This window comes from Equus quagga, chromosome 1, assembly GCF_021613505.1.
Source record: "Equus quagga isolate Etosha38 chromosome 1, UCLA_HA_Equagga_1.0, whole genome shotgun sequence".
Classification (NCBI taxonomy): Eukaryota; Metazoa; Chordata; class Mammalia; order Perissodactyla; family Equidae; genus Equus; species Equus quagga.
In genome coordinates, this window is record NC_060267.1 from 48,274,147 (window position 1) to 48,292,345 (window position 18,199).

General features: G+C 34.0%; 1 protein-coding gene across 1 annotated transcript; it reads right to left on the bottom strand.

Moving 5' to 3' along the window:
* Positions 1 to 1,168: 1,168 nt before the first annotated feature.
* LOC124237079 (killer cell lectin-like receptor subfamily E member 1) lies at positions 1,169 to 8,623 on the bottom strand. The gene is made up of 6 exons (XM_046656363.1): positions 8,437 to 8,623; positions 4,902 to 5,015; positions 4,631 to 4,669; positions 3,796 to 3,944; positions 2,849 to 2,949; positions 1,169 to 1,757 (listed from the first exon to the last, which is right to left on the bottom strand). Exons 1-6 carry the CDS (start codon positions 8,621 to 8,623, stop codon positions 1,613 to 1,615), a joined length of 735 nt encoding a protein of 244 aa, XP_046512319.1. The 3' UTR covers positions 1,169 to 1,612.
* Positions 8,624 to 18,199: the final 9,576 nt, after the last annotated feature.

The window sequence follows — 18,199 nt, forward strand, 5'->3', positions numbered from 1 at the left end:
TCTTGCCCATTTTGTTATTGCTATCTTTCTGTGTCTACATACTTCCTTGTTTTTTTGCATATTTTTTGTCAAGCCTTGGAAGAGTTTGTAACCCATATTTAATGGTAATCATATTTTATAACAGCAGGAATTAATAAACTTTTGTGGGGGATTATTTTTTAATTTTTTTATTAGTGTCAAAACTCTGAGAATTTTTACTTTTCTAGTGACCCCATAGTCTATAAAGCGTAGTTGGCCACCCTCCCTTCACGTGGGCTTAGAAAAGACCTTATATGCTAAATGTATATTCCTTGAAATAAGGAAGAATATTGGCATCTCAGAAATAAAAACAATTATCTATTGCAAAAACAGAGTGTCTATTTCTCTTGACAACAGTGCCTGAATTTTATAGCAGTTGGGATTTTCAGAATAGTCTTCTCTCTACCCACAAGTTCTTCTCTCTATCCATTCTGTTACCATAAATGTCCTGTATTGACAAATTTGCATGCATATATTAATATTGCAAGTAAACTCTCTTTAGAAAATTCCCATAAAGATACATACCAAGGTAAAGACTTAAACTCTGAAAAATTCCTACTGATCTGCTTTTTTGTTTAAAATGACCATCTGGGAAGGGACACATTTAGAGGAAAAAAGTATTTAACTAGATGTTGTGGAGTGGAAGGAACTAACACTGAATAGAGTGCCTAATTCTTCTGTCATTATCATGTTGTTTCTGGAATAGTAAAATAGGGACATTGATAAAACATGATTTTTTACTCTTTGTATATAATCATAGTACAAGTCTTATGGAACAAACAAAGAAGGTGTTTACTGTATCAATATGTGTAGAAGCCATAGAATCTTATCAAACTAAGAGAAGAGAAAGCGCAGCTTGACATCAATATTGTTTTAATAATTCTAAAGCCTTTGATACAATTAAACTGAAATAATTACTAATTATTTATTTTTTATTTTTAAAAGGTCCTATGTAATAGAACAACTTAAGAAAATAAAAATTCAACAATGAAGATTTTAAAGCAAAGCCCTCTGTACCACATTAGCATCTGTGAGTCTGATTAGTTGTCTCAGAGTCACCACATTACAGAGTAAGTTGGACTCTCGGATAGTAATCAAGCTGAAAATTAATTTCCAAAAATTTATAGAACAATTCTATTTCCTGTGTGGTTATACTAATTTCTACTTCTGGTATAACAGTTCTGTGTGTTATTGCCTAACAATATATTTTCACAATTTTGTAGACAAAAAGAGCAATATATATATATCAGGGACAATAGTGCAACCTTACATAAGACAGCCTGTTTAATATCCAATAAAGTCTAACCTTAATTCATTGTCTAATCCAGAAAATATTTAATGTCTCCTAATGTGCATACACATAAAATATATCCTCCTAAATATTGTCACAGTGTCACTTCGTGAAAAGTCATCTAAATCAAAATTTTATTCATTCACCAAAATTTTAGTACACTTTTTAAATGGCATTGCTGTATATTTTTAGAAGATTCTATTTTTATTAAACCAAAGGTATAAATTTACTTATTTTCTCCCTAGAACAAGAAAGTCAACACTGGCAATGCTATCAAGACATAGGGTTAGATAAAAGTACTTTTCATCTTTCCAGTGAATTTATAGAATAAATAAGAGGATTCTTACAAATGTAGGTTTGTTTAAGTTCGCACTTTTCACCTAAGTAAGTATCTCTTGATTTGTAAGATAGACAGAGCTGTTCTTTTTGAGGTGTAGGAGGAGAAAACCTAAAAGACAAAAAATGTCACAGTCTTCATGGAATTCTATAACATGCAAATACCAAAGAGAAGAAATATAAAACTTTCATTTTAAAAGTTAAATATAAATTTTAAAAACATAATTTATATGTAATTGAACTGAATTTCTATTAGTAGCACAGATAAATAAGATCTTTATAAATTTAAAAGTTATTGATATTATTACAGGATCTTAAATATTAACAAAAATACAACTAGGAATAAGAGTCTAAGAGGATGGAAAGTGTGCTGATTGTCAGGCAGATTAAAAATAAAATAATAAAAGCCCTATGAACAACAGGCCTAAGAAATTTTTCTAGTGGAGAAAAAAACATTTTTAGGCTCCATAGTCTTTACGCTCATAAAAAATAGAATATAAAAAAGCCAGAAGACTTTAAGGATATATCAATGGCCTAGAAGTCAGGCCTTATAGAACGATGTGGTTAGTGAGAAAGTTAGCAGACTAAGCCATGATTTGTGTTATGGGTTGAATTGCATCCCCTTAAAATGCATATGTTGATGTCCTAACCCCTAGTACCTCAAAATGTACTGTATTTGGAGATAGAGTCTTTAAAGAAGTAATTAAGGTAAAATGAGGCTATTAGGGTGGGTCTTAATGCAATATGGCTGATGTCCTTTTAAGAAGAGGAAATTTGGGCACAGACACAGGGAGGACCATGTGAAGAAACAGGAAGATGATGGACATCTGCAAGCCAAAGAGAGAGGCCTCAGAAGAAACCAACCCTGACAACACCTTATCTTGGACTTCTAACCTCCAGGACTGTGAGAAAATGAATTTCTGTTGTTTAAGCTACCCAGTCAGTGGTGCTTTGTTATGACAGCCCTAGCAAACTGATACAGAAAGTCTCAGGAGAGAGCTAATGAAGAAACTGAGTTGTGTTACCTGCTTCTGGAATCCATAATGCTGTATACAAGATTGGATTTCAGTTACTGTCTCTTTTCTCAATTCCCCAAATATATTTGAAATTATCCCTCAGCTCTCTTGATTTCTGTTATTTTGGGCAAACGCAACAATTAAACCAAGGATAGAGAAGGTTTCATTATGTCAGGGAGATACTTACATATCAGAGGACAGAATCGAATCATTTTCCCATAGCCAGTGCTTGCTAATTCCATTATGGTAGACTCCAATCCAAAAGAAAGATTTTAAAGAGAAGAAATGCTGGTGGTAGGGAAATAGATACAAAGTTTCCATTATTATCTTTTCATCAACTGCATGGAAGTACCTTAAAAAAAATCAACATCATATTCATGTTTCTTTAGTTCATCCAGTACACAAACTCATTAATGCATGCTATATTCCAAGATGCTAATGATACAGCAATGAACACCACAAATTCCTGTGCTCGTGAGAGGTATAGAAAATAAACAAATGAAAAGTAGTAAAAAGATAGTGTTGGTTTGGGGCATAAGGGAGTGAGCTTTTTAAAAGAATAGCAGTGCCCTCATAGACATCTTGAAGATTAATTTTACCCCCAGTGTCTATCTCCTCTCTCTTCAGGTGTGAGATAGACAAAGTCTTCTCTATCAGGAGAATTTATACAGTGGGTACTTTAACTCGATGCTGATGTACATTGTAGGAGTGAGGGAAAGCTCTCCCATCTTCTCACATAGTGTTCTAGATTCTGATGCACTGATCAATCATGGTAATAGCCTTTAGACCACAAAGCTATAACATCTCAGCATTAGGCTATATCAGGTTCTTTTTTCTCTGACTGAGATTGTGTTTGTAATAACTATCTCCTTCTAAACTCATTATTTATACCATTTTTTACATTAGGGACATTCTAAATATTATTTCAAAAAATTTTTCTTTTTACGTAATGTGTAGATTTCATGCCACATTTTGTGTGTGAAACTTGAAACAAAAGATAAACTAGTTATAGCCTTCAGCCATTTGTCTAGTGCTGAAGTCAAGTAAATGTAAATGACTCTTCAGTTTAATTCAGTTAATCAGCTTCATGTATGTCACATACAATTATGATGCTCAGTTAAAATAAGAACTTACCATCTCCTCCCTGTTTATCTTTATGAGACTGGAATTTAGAGATGAGCAGGCACGTTGACTCTCTCTCCATGTTAACCTCTCCTTGGAGAAGTAGTAACAGCCGCATCTGAACCAAACCCAATTCTTTGGACAAGAATGACAATGAGGTCCTAGACAAAGATTCTCCATCATTGCATTGAATAAACTGACAAAGCGTCATTTTGTTTATTGTTTTTTAAAACACACCTTGCAAATGGAAATATACTTTTTGTAATTATGGTAGCATTATGTGAAGAAACAAAAGTGAATTATAACAAAATTATGAATTATAAATAAAAACTTCTGTTTTTATTTTTCTCTCAACTTGCTGCTACATTTTAGATTCTTTATATATCATATAACACAATTCAACCAGGGTCTATTCATCTAAGGAGTAGTTGAGCCACTAGTTTTCTTACCTCCGTACCATTATAGCACTTATCGACTGCAATGTCTTCACCATACATCACCATTAGATTAATTTTTGTTGAAATTTTGCCCTTTTAATACAAACTCTACCTCTCTAAAATGTATGCTTCCAGCAATTATTTCTACTTCCATACAAACCTATGAAATCTTACAAGAATTTCTAAAAAAATAAAGCCTTACCTCTGCCTTCTTATGTTGTAGTTAATCACATAAACTTATGTTTCACAAGACTCTAAGTTATTTAATCGCTGCGACTATGCCTTATATTTTCTACTACACATACCAGAGTACCTTGCATAGCAAAGGTGCTATGTCTGTGGAGCTGGTACAAATAATACTCTTCTGCTTAAATCAGTGTAAGAAATTAGGTTATAAAACCAGTGCCTACCTTTTTGCTGGATTGTGAGAGATGATTGTTTAGGAGATGCTACAAAAATAATCAAATATCATAATTAGATCTTGCTTTAAATTGAAACATCAAAATGAAATATTAAAAGACTACATTCTATAAGAGCTAATCAGCAACTTTAAAGAAAATAAAAAAGGAAGAATTTTGATGAGATAAAATTGTTCTAAGACTAGTATCTGCTTAACATAGTCTATAAATAAATAATGTTCCTAAAGGGGAAGACAATTTAACAGACTCAATAGTTACTTACAGTTTGCAGTAAAGACAGCCACTGCAACAGCTATGGCCATCAGGAGAAGGCACGTGATGCCCAGGACCATAGAAATAAGCCTCCACGGGTGAGGTGAGGAATCTCTTGAAAGAACTAAAAACACAAGCAGAATCAAAAACAAAAGGAGTAATTGGAGCAAGAGGACAGGACAAATAGTAAATATAATGATTATAGAGCAGTTTACAGTGAAGAATGCATTCAAATACTTGTTAATTCTTGATCCTCACAAGCCAGTGAAATACTTTTACTCAATTTTAGATAATTATGAAATAACTGAGGTAAAAATCTCATTTTTTACATAAGTTATTTGTCTAAGATGACAATCAATTAATAGCAGAATGAAGCCCCCCGAATTCTCTAATTCTGTCTCCAAATCCTACTCTATCATCCCTCCCCACTATAAGGAACAAAAAATGAGCTGAGCATAAATCAGAATGGTAATTGATTCATTTAGGTACTGAGCTCTTCCCTACATGAAAACTAAAAGTGGCTGGATTTTAAATTAGGAAGTCAAATAAGTATCATTTGTTTCTTCTTCCTTCTGCCACTCTTCCCTCTCATCTTTAACTGAATGACCATATATGAAGTTTCACAATGTGTCATGCAAGGATGAGAATCAGTAATGGAGACAGAGAAAGAATGAAATGAGGCATTCGCCCTTTGTTGAATGTATAGTCCATCAGTTAGAGACAGTTGGAAGATCAAAAGCAATAAAATGACAGCTTATTTTGTCATTCCAACTTCGGAATATTAAATACCTAAAAAAATAATCTGTGTGGAACACCTTTATTTTTCATGCTAACTTTCTTTCTCCCACTGAATTTTTCCTCAATAATATTAAGGCATTCATCTCAACTTATTTTCTCCTCATTCATCATTATTGGTATGGCTTAACCACCCATCCTAGACCTAAGGGTGAGTCATCTAAATGGCTGTATTGCCATGAAACATTCATTTTCCACCATATCTGCTAGTTAACTGTTACTCAGCTGAATTAAATTCTACCGTCTCTCTTTCTACTTCTGGGTTAAACATGTCTGATGATGGAAGCCAAACAGCCTGATTTTGATTCACATCAAGGTCTCAAACTTCACTTTGATTCTCAGTCACATTTGACAATTATTTTATTATTCTTGACCAATTTCTCCCATTTTCAGCACTGGTATTTTTTTTTTCAAATAGCCACCACTACTGAGTCATTTCTCCTATGAAAAATGAACGAAGATCAAAAGACAAAGTTTGATGAGGGGAAAATGTCAAAGGCTTAGGTTGCATTTCATTGGTAGACTCTTTGTATTATAATCTCTTTGGGTTTTAATCTATTTGAACTTCCATCAGACCATATATTTCACTTTATTCTCTCTCGTAGCAGAAAACATGGTCCTAAGGTTGTCTCTCATTGAAGCTCTCCCTCGCTTCATAGAACCAACCACAAGCACAGAACAATGTAGAACACAAAACAAAGGAGGCATTGTTCAGGCTACTTGTGCTTAGCCAAACTAGATAGAGATTTATGGCTTAGTAAGGTTCTTCTGAGTTATTTAGGACAGAAAATAAAAGCTGCTTTTAGTGACCACTTCAACAGCATACATCACCCATGTGGTCCTAACAGGTACAATAGCAGCTGTGCTAGAACTATGCTTAGGAATTCAAATTCAGAAGTTTGAGAAATGTCCTTTAACCTTGCTACAAGGTAGAAACACAACAACCTTTTCTGTGAGATTCTATTAAAAGAATCTAATAAAAAGACAGGCAGATTATTTTTATAGTTGGAAAGACTGCTATAAAAATGTTAGTTTTCTCAAATTAAATTATATGAATAAATATAATACAGTTTAAGAAATGTAGTGGGAATTTTTCTGGAACTTGACTAAGCAGATCTAGAGTACTTTTGGAAAAGAGGCAAATGAAACAAATCATGATAATTTTGAAATATAATTAAGGATCTCATCCTGTCCATGATTAAAATTAAGTGGTCTTACTAAGAAAGACTGATTTTTAAAGAGATAGATATAACAGAAATAGGTGTGTCTGAAACAGATTCTAATACATAAAAAAGTTAGAATATGATAAAAGGTGCAACAACAACAAAAATTACCTCACTGACTCACAAAGAAAAATAAACTGACATCAACAATCCTACAGACCCCAATTACTACTATATATAGTTTCAACTTTTTAAATTTGTTTTTAAGTAAAATTTGAAGTATAGAATATATCCAGAAATGTTCACATATGATAAACGTATAGATCAATAATTTTCACAAAATGAACACATCTGTGTAACCATCACCCTAATCATAATATAGAACATTACCAGTGACATCGAAGCTTCCCACAGGGCCCCTCCCAGGACCAAAAGGTAACCACTATCCTTATCTCTATTGCCACCAAATAATTTTGCTCAATTTAAACTTAATATAAATAAAATCAGACAGTATATGGAAGACGTTCATTATGTGGTAATAAATGCAAACTATAAACATAAAGAATATAAAACTACAAGTCCAGAAACATATATAGGTATATGACGAAATGTAGCCTTATGGGTGACTTCCAAAGTGTATAGTTGCCTGTATTTTTAATGTTATCCCTAATGCACATATATTAACTTAATCAACAAGCAATATAAGGACTACTTATAATTTCTTTCTTTAGGAGAAAAATATTCACTTATAATTTTATTATCAATTTCAGACAAACTTACCAAAAAAGTGCTTGTGTTTTTGAAAAAAAAAAATCATTCCAAAAAACAAACTCTTTTTGGAATCTCTGGGATTGGTCTCTGTCACTTCAGAAAGCTCACCAGCCTACAGGCAAGCTTTCTTCTCTTTCCCAGAAAATCGTCAGGTTAGGAAAAGACAACCCTGCAGCAATCAGTCTCAAGATTCCAGAAACAAGCAACAACCCGCAACTTTAACTTCACATCATTAAACCTTATTACACCACGTTTCATTATTATGTTTACTACTACCAAATCCATTTTGTGCTCCAAATTTAAAAGAAATATATTTATGGTTTACTTGTTTCAGGAAATAATTATGTTAGAAGTTATGGCATATTCTGTACTCCACACTCTAGCCCAGAAATCATTCAGTCCAACAATGTTTACTTCTCTCACAATACAGTTCTTGTGTTTCAAAACAAGGTGTCTAAGCCCAGTCCTCTTAAACAGCTGTGGATAGCAACATTTCATTCTTGTTTCAAGGGAATTACTTTCCAAACCTTTTCTATTCAAATTGTACTCTTCCTTTAAAATCTAAGTTAACTTTCACTTTAGCAGTGAAATTTCTAAATGTTCCGAGTGATCTTTTAAATTATTTATGATATTTACCAGTTGGTCCTTGTCATAATCTGCATTAAATTGATACTTAAATTTTTGCTTGTATATTTTCTCTAAGTAGATTTAGAAACTGTTATATTTTTGTATTTCACTAGTACATAGAATAGATCAGTACATAATTTTAGGCATTCTGTACATGTTTACTGAAAACTATATTTTAATATATCTTACCTTGGCCATTGACATCTTCTGCTGTCTTCTTGTGCCATTTTTTATAAGGTTTCTGGTGTCTCAGCTCCTCCTTGGTTAACGGCAATTCATGTGAACTAAATTTATGCTCGATATTATTTTTTGGTGTGTGCTTCTGCTGAGAATCTTTGTATAGTGTAGTATAAATTATAGGTTCCTCATTCATCATTACATAGGGGAAAACTGTGTGGGATAAACAGCTCAAACGTCAGTATATCATTCTATAATTTGGTACATTATATTATAATAAAGAGGGCTGTAATAATTTTAAAAATTTGAGTTGATAAATAGATATGCCTTTTAGCATTCTTGGAAGCATGTTCTTAACAGTTTGAAGCCCCCAATATGAGAAAACATACTATCAAAAACTTAGAAATAAAATAATCCTAAAAGAGCTTTTAGGAACTATTTATCTAATTCTTATACAGAGAGTAATTATTGCCTTTAGTACAAAATTTAAAAATTAATTCTAGGTCTCCAATGGAGTCATCTCCAAAAATTCTAAGACCATCCCTCTCTAACATTATTGCAGTTTGCCTCTTGAAATTGAATAATAAAAGACAAAGTTGATGTTTTACTACCATAGAAATCAAAGTGTTATGCTTATTAGCAGTGCTCCCCAGGAAGCACTGCACAATTTCTGATTAAAACATAAGGTTAATAATTGCATTTTAGACTTTTCCTAAGTGACTCCATAATTAAAAACTGACTAATGGACAAATGCTTTTTGTATTATTTTATGATTTAAATAAGACCACAATCCATATACGTGCAGAGCCAATTGACTTATTAGATTCTATATATGTTTATATAAGTCCTCCCTATTATTAAAAAGTAAATAACTGGGGCAGGCCCCGTGGTCGAGTGGTTAAAGTTCTGCACACTTAGATCCAGTGGCCTCACGCTCACACGTTCAGATGCCAGGCATGGACCTACTCCATCCATCAGCCATGCTGTGGAGGTGTGCCACATACAAAACAGAGGAAGATTGTCACAGATGTTAGCTCAAGGCTAATCTTCCTCAAGCCAAAAAACAAAAAGAGGAAGATTGGCAACAGATGTTAGCTCAGGGTGAATCTTCCTCACCAAAAAAAAAAAAAAGTAAATAACTAAAATAGATTATCTATCAAGATAGTTAAAATTCAAAAATTTGGATAATTTTGTTGTAAATATTTCTTAATATGGGCTATTAGCTTCAGAGCTGGGAAAACACTGGTCAGGAAAAAGTCACTCATCTTCCATTTGAATTTCTCAGAAAAGTTTTATTAAGAAAAATGACTAGACATAAGGTAAAAATTTTTTTAAAACATAGTCAAATAAAGCAAAACTTTGATATCTTGAAGCCAAAAAATATATTTTACTTAATTTTTTTATTAATAATATCCACAAACAGAAACAGCACAGAGAAGAAATATCTATTGGTCACATTTTCCAGGAATTTGGGAAGGGAGGATTACAAGGGAACCAGAAATGGTAAAACATACCTGAAGTGAGGAGGGAATTCCTTGTGCTAAGAATTAGTGTGTGTGAGTCTAAGGAAGCAGGACCTGGTAACTTGAAACAGAATGAGAAACTGTGTTCCCCAGTGGAAAAAGTACTTGCTAGGTCATGTTTCAGAAATAACCAACAGGACTTTACACTTTTATTTTTTTTTATCTGTCCTTAGCACCCACAAGATTATCTCACGGATCTTATGTCTTGTAACTTAGGTTAGCTTAGAAAAAAATATTACACGCATTTCATTTCAAGCCATGCTAAATAACAGACTCTGTGAAACAAAAAGAAAGCTGAGATCAAATCTTCTTTTCCAATTAGCATATTTTCACTAAGATTTTCAAATTGGCTTCTTTGAAGCCATGAATTAAATTAGATTAAGTCATAATGGTAATATAAATATTCACGTTTATACTAAAATTTATATGTGGAGACAGAAAAATCATAGCTATCTTGTTTTCTGAAGTTCTCTTTGGGATGTACATCTGATCGGTTTCATTCTTTTATCCATTAATTTTTATACTAACTGAAATATTAACCCTTCAAATGTGTTAATTCATTAATACACAAAGTGATTAGCACATAATCATCATAAATGTGATGGATAGACAGATAGATAGATAGATAGATAGATAGATAGATAGATAGATAGATAGGTGGATAGATTTACTGGTATAATCCTAGGACACAAGAACACCTAGCATATAGTACATGCTTAATAAATGTCTGTTGATTCATTGAAAGAATAATGAAATAACTTCACAAATATATATTTACTAATGGTGTAAATAGTGGATAGGAAAAATATAGGATTCTATAAAAATACTTAGGAAAAACTGAACTTTCAGGGAGTCAGGGAAGGCTTCCCTAAGAAAGGGATATTTGGGCAGAGTTAGAAATAATAAGCTAAATTAATTAGTTAAGGGAGAATAAGGAGGTGGTTGAGATCCAGTTAGAAAATATATATATATTTACAAATGGAAAGTGAATAGCAACATAATATACTTAAAACTAATAATATCAGTAATGGTATTAAATGTAAATGGTTTAAACAATGCAACTACAAAACAAAGAGTAGACTTCAGTTACCAGCCAAGATAGAATAAAATGGATGAGATTTATACTTCTGTATGAAACAACCAAAAATAATAAAGAAACAGATAAAAGATATTAAACACTGTTTCAGACACTGAACATCTGGCAGCACAGGACAGTGATTCTTGCAAAATGGAAAACAAATTATATGAGCTTATGATTGCCACAGCTAACTGACTTGAGAGTTTCCAAACCACAGCACAGGGAAGGGGAATTCTGGTGAAGCCAAGTGTATACTCTTAGTGAGGATATAGTGCTGAGAGGCTGTAGAGAATAAAGCATTATCAATAGGATATAAAACAGTCCAGAAGAAAAGATTAGTGAACTTGAATACAGAGCAATAAGAACTACCCAAAATGAAGCACAGAAAAGGCATTTAGAAAAAATATCAGTGAGGGGCTGGCCTGGTGGCATAGCAGTTAAGTTCACATACTCCACCTCGGCAGCTCAGGGTTCACCAGTTTGGATCCCAGGCCCAGACCTACACACTGCTTATCAAGCCATGCTGTGGCAGATGTCCTACATATAAGGTAGAAGAAGATGGGCATGGATGTTAGCTCAGGGCCAATCTTACTCAGCAAAGAGAAGAGGATTTGCAGCAGATATTAGCTCAGGGCTAATCTTCCCCCCCAAAAAACGTATCAATCAGAACATCAGTGAGCTTTGGGACAAGTTCAAGAGACCTAATATATGTACAATAGGAGTTCCTGTAGACATAGGAAGGGCAGGAAAATATTTGAAGAAATAATAGTTGAAAAATGAAATTAAAATAGTGGAATCTAAAAAATTTCCAAATTCAATGACAACTATAAAAATATAGAAGCTTAATCAAGTCCAAGCAAGAGAAACATGAAGAAACCTACACCAAGCCACATTATAATCAAATTCTTCAAAATCAGTGATAAAAATCTTAAAAGCAGTTAGACAAAAAAAGTTTCATGCACGTAAACAAAGATAAAAATGACAGTAGATTTTTTGTCAGAAAAAATGCAAATAAGAATACAATGCTGCAACATCTTTAAAGTACTGAAAGAAAATACCTATCAACCTAGAATTCTATACACAGCAAAAACAGCTTTCAAAAATGAGGGCAGAATCAAGACATGCAAAATATGAAGGAATTCATCACCAGCAGACCCACACTATAAGAAATGTTAAAGGAATACCTAAGATAAAAAATAATTATAGCAGGTTGAAATATGGTTCTACACAAAGGAGTGAAGAGCACAAAGATTGTAACTACATGGTTATGAGAATTTTACTTTTTAAATCTATTTGAAAATAATTATTCAAATAAAAGTAGTAACAATGCAATGTGGAGTTTATAATATATGTAAAAGTAAAATATTTGACAATAGTAGCAAAAGGTTAGGAAGAGAGATATGAAAGCACACTCTTATAAGGTCTTTATACTACAGATGAAGTGATATCACTAGAAAGTAGACTGTGACAGGTAAAGTTGTCTTCTATAAAGCCTAAAGCAACCTCTAAATTAACAAAGCAAAGAGTAGGCTAATAAGCCCACAAGGAAGATAAAATTGAATCATTAAAAATATTCAATTAATCCAAAGGAAGACTGAAGAAAAAGAAAAGGTGGAGATAGAGGGAATAAAAGATGAGACAAGTAGAAAATAAAGAAAAAAATTGGTAAAATTAAATGTAAGCATATCAATAATTAAACTAAATGTAAATGGCCTAAGTATCCCAATTAAAATCCAACGTTGGGGGCTGCCAGGTGGTGTAGTGGTGAAGTTCGCACGCTCCACTTCAGTGGCCAGGGGTTCACAGGTTCAGATCCCAGGTGTGGACCTATGCAGGACTTATCAAGTCATACTGTGGCAGGTGTCCCACATATAAAATAGGAAGTTAGGCACAGACGTTAGCTCAGGGCCAATCTTCCTCAGCAAAAAAAGGAGGATCAGTAGTGGATGTTAGCTCAGGGCTAATCTTCCTCATGCACACAAAAAAATCCAATATTGACAGATTGTATTTAAAAAAAAAAAGACAACTATATGTCATCTGAAGGAAACACCCTCTAAATATAAAGACACAAATAGGTGAAAACTAAAATGATGGAAAAAATATATACCTATCCTAATCAAAAGAAAGCTGATATGCTATACTGATATCACACAAAGTAAATTTCAGAACAAAGAATATTACCAGAGATAAAGAAGTTGATTTCATGACAATAAAGAGGCTAATTTATTAAGAAAACATAGCAACATACAAGGTTTATGCACATAATAATAGTCTTTCTTGAGAAAATCACCTCTACTTGTAAATGAATCTTTTTGTGAGATTAAATTTCTTATCCAATAAATCAATAAGTGTGGTTTGGACTCACAGTTTCCACTAAAGTATACGTTTTCAATCTGTTTATTTTCTCTTTTTTGTAGGTAGCTCTATACAGTTAATTTCATGCAACCACCAAATTGCTAAACTGTATGTCCTTTCCATTGAATAAACATAAGAAAATTCTTACATACACTTTCTATTCAAATTCACAATGAGAGGAATGACAGTCATACATAATCTTTTAGTATAAAATCTACCAATTTTGGATTTATTCTTGGGCCAAACTGAGCTATCAGAAAGCTGCCTAGCTGTGTTATTTTGAACAAAGTCCTATTTGAATAGAAGTTTAAGATTATTCTTGTAGCTTTGGTTTGGGGAATGAAACAAATGTATAAAACATGTGGCAGGATATGGTGCAAATAATTTGCTAGACTTCTAACTTAAAAAAAAATCCCTTCAAAGATAATACCTTATGACGCAGCCATCTCCCTACTGGGTATTTATCCAAAGAATTTGAAATCAGCAATTCAAAGAGACACATGCACCCCGATGTTCATTGCAGCATTATTCACAATAGCCAAGATGTAGAGGCAACCTAACTGCCCATTGACTGATGATTAGATAAGGAAGATATGGTATACATATACAATGGAATACTACTCAGCCATAAAAAAGGATAAAATCATCCCATTCACAACAACATGGATGGACCTTGAGGGTATTAAGTTAAGAGAAATAAGCCAGATAGAGAAAGACAATCTCTGTATGACTCCACTCATATGTGGAAGATAAACAAACACGTGAAAAAAGAGAACAGATTACTGGTTAATAGGGGAAAGGGGGGGTGAGCACAAAGGGTGAAGTGGTGCACCTATACTAATATTGTACAACTGAAATTTCACAAGGTTGTAAATTATCATAACCTCAATAAAAAGTAAAATAGAAAAAAAAAACCCAATCCCTTCTAAGAGGTATTCTGCAATTTCAAAACCATGTTCATTGGATGCTGAATTACTATATATTTTTTCTTTCACCTTTCTCCACCGACTCAGAAGGGGGAATCCACCAAAGCTATGTCCAGTCAAGCAGACCAGACCCAAGTCACAAATCACACTGCTGCACTTCTAACATTGGCTTATTGACTCTTGTGCACAGGCAGCTGAAATATTTTACTCCATACCACCCCACCATATATTTTCAGTGATATGTCTTGGTTTGCTTAAATCAGCTTGCTCTAAAAATTAATTCTCCTTCCTGTAGATGAAGAATCTGCATGTTCATACACTTTGGTAGGATGTTTCTTCTCCTGGAGTCTGCCTTCTTCTCTTCCCTGAATGACTTTTCATCTAGTATCCTTGCTTATTCAAAGCAACTAATAATGCTATACAATCAAGAATTCAAATCTTAGAAAGTAACAGGAGGATGGAAAAACTACTTATAATTTGAGAATCTCATTTCTTTTCATTAAAAGGAATAATAATAAGGTTATCCACTTCAATATGTTACAAAGCAGTAACTTAACTTGATGCAATGGTTAGGAAAATCTTTACTTCCTGTAAGGAACTCATGTTTTCTTTACAGAATTAAGGAGAAATATATAATTAACCAAGCCCCTCCTTTTTGTGTTTGCTAAAGAAGGATTATAAACAGATGTATGTGGCTCAGTTATAGCAACATATTCTGACCCGTGTTCTCTATTTCTTAATGATCCACATATATGCTAATATATGATTTGCCCTGTCACGACAGTTTTAAAAGAAATCACATTCGTTCATTATGTTATATATTTTCCCCTAGAATGATGCATAGTATGCATATGCACACATACATATATACTTATAAAATGATTCAGTCAATAAATGTAGTGTAATCTCACAACGTGGAAAAGAGAAATATTAGACTTGAAAATAAAACCCAAGAAAAGAACTTTTTTGTTATTATTAACAATATTCAGAAGCAGTAACAAAGTTAGGAAAGGTAGCCTTCACTCTTTGAATAGCTCTGTAGCTGCATGCAGAGGCTACATGGGGCTGCATTTAAGTCTTTTAAAAATAATAAAATAAATAAAAACTGTTGATTAGAAGCATTTCATTCATTTAGATTCAAACTTTACACTTCGTTGCCTTTTGCACTATTACTGAGATGGCCAAGTCACATGAATCACTTCCCGTCCCCAAACTGCTTGCCTTCCTTTTAAGAGTGGCATGTTAGTAAAGATCTAGCTGGAGAGGCACTATCTATAAACTCAGGTTTAAGGGACCTTAGAGATCCAATTACAAAACTATTGCCACATTAAATAAAACTTTGATAAGGATGAGGAACAATGAAACATGACACTTGTGACTACCGATCACATGAAGGTCTTCAATGATCCTTTGCGTATAATCAGAAAACAGGTGACATTGTGATTTATAATAAGAAATATATATTTGGTCTTTGACCTCATTCCTGGCACATAGCTCCTCAAACTCTTGGAATTTCCTAAGTGAAGAGAGTGTTGGAATGCTCCTAGGTCACCTAAGATGTCCACCAGAGGAACCAACCATGTGACTAGAGGGTTGAACTTGCAGTCACACTCCCCCACCTCTGGGGAGGGGAAAGGTGCTGGAGATTGGGTTCAATCACCAATGACCAATGATTAATCAATCATGTCTATATAATGAAGCCTCCATAAAAACCCAAGAGGAAGAGGTTCAGAGAGCTTCTAGGTTGGTGAACACGTGGAGAGTTGGGGAGAGTGGCACACTCAGAGAAGGTGTAGACGCTCTGTGCCTTTTCCCCATACCTTGTCATATGCATCTCTTCATCTGACTCTTGATTCTGTCAAAAACAAGACAATAGGCCCAAAATGGAGTTGTTTCTGCTAAGCCCCAAATCACCAAACCAAGACTTAATTACAGTTTCAGCTCTCCTGGAAATGAGATCTTAAACCAATCAATCAGGAATCACCTAATTGGCACTAGTTAGGTAATCTGCCTAATAGATCTCTGTCATCTCCTAAAGGAAAATGATCTTGCCATAAACAATCACTTTTTTTGTCTGGTATAGCTTCCTTGTTCCTGCTCCCTTCTGCCTATAAAAGTCTTTTACTTTGTACAGCTCCTCAGAGCTCCTTTGTATCTGCTAGATTGAATGCTGCCCAATTCATGAATCATTAAATAAAGCCAATAAGATCTTTAAAATTTATGCCATTGAATTTTGTTTTATAACAATTCATAAGCTTTAATATCCTTTGGAATAAACCAGTAGTCTACTGAGCAAATGAGTTCCCTGAGTTCTGTGAGCTGGCCTAGCAAATTAATTGAACCCAAGGAGGGGGCCATGAGTCATGAGAACATCTGATTTATAACCAGTTGGTCAGAAGTACAGGTAACAACCTGGACTTGTGATTGGCGTATGAAGTGGAAGGCAGTCTTGCAGGACTGAATCCTTAGAACCTGTGGAATTTGATGCTATCTCTGGGTAGATAAGGTCAAGATTGAGTGGAATTGGAGGACAACCAGTTAGTGTCAAAGAATTGATTGGTGATGTGGGGAAACCCAAACAAACACATTGGAATTTTTGAGTGTAGAATCATTAGCATGGTATTAAATGCCTAAGATTTTCTCCTGGAGTGTATCTTCTCTAGTTTTGCAGACCCAAGATATCTTGTTATTACTCTAATACACTATTCCTTTCAAAAGTATTATCTGATTTTGAAGCTGCTTTGTACTGACTCATCTCAATATATAATGGAAGAATAATCACAGAGGTATTATAAATGCAAATTAAAAGTGCAGGCCGTTTCAAAAGTTAACTTATAAATTAATAGCCAAGCTTTATCTAGGTTGAGTAGGCAAGTTTGGGACAATGTGACACAGGAACAGATGCCCCTGACTTTCTCTTAATCTATGTACAGACCCCAGATTGAGGGGTAGGATCTTCAATAGGAAAAGTATAGATTACTAAAAGGGCTTTAGATGCTTTGGGTATGTTAAAATGTTGGTGCCAAAACAAACCAGGGGAGCTTTTTCCTTTGCTTACCCTTGGTTAGCTTTCAGCACCAGAGAGACTAGAATAGAATAGGGACTATTCTAGTCCCTCTGTTTTCCTCCAAAAATGAAAGCCGAAAGTAAACTCAAGAGAGAGAGGTTGAGGAGATGGAAATGTTTCATTCTAGGTTGACAGCCTAATTCACCAGGATAGAAATAAAGACTGGGACTCAGGACAGAAGTTTCATCACTGAGGAAACTGAGCATGGTGGACAATGTCTACATAAGGAATCTCAAAAGTTGAACTGATAGAAAACATAAGGACTGGCACACTCTTCATTTCGGCAGAGTTGAGAGCCATAAAGACGGTGGTGGCAGCTCCTCTGTGCTCAGATGAAACCACAAAGGAAGACCTTGAGTCAAGGAACTCCTTACAGCCACCAACACCCAGCCCCACCCTTCTGCCCAGCAGAGTTCAGGGTAAATGGCCTTTCCTGTGTGAAGGGCATTGCCAACAGCCCTCAGGACACCTTCTGACCTTGTATGTGACATATGTGGGAAGAGACTATTCTTTGCTCTTTGTCGAAAGTCAAGTATGAAGTAATTTCATACTTCCCCGTTTCAAGATTTTTCAAAGTTATTTCTCAATAAATAAAAGAAACTTGATTTTACTGAGATTTTCTACACTGATTCCAAGTACTCTCAACTTTCTTGGAAGCATTTTGATATTATAATTAAGGTCACAACTTTGGTATCAGATAAGAAAGGATATTAATGTTATTTGTCCATTCACTGTCTTATAATCTTGGTCCAATTGACCTCCCTAGCTTTTTATTTCCATATTTGTAAAATGAGGAGAAAAATAGCAGCTTCTTCAAAGTGTTCTT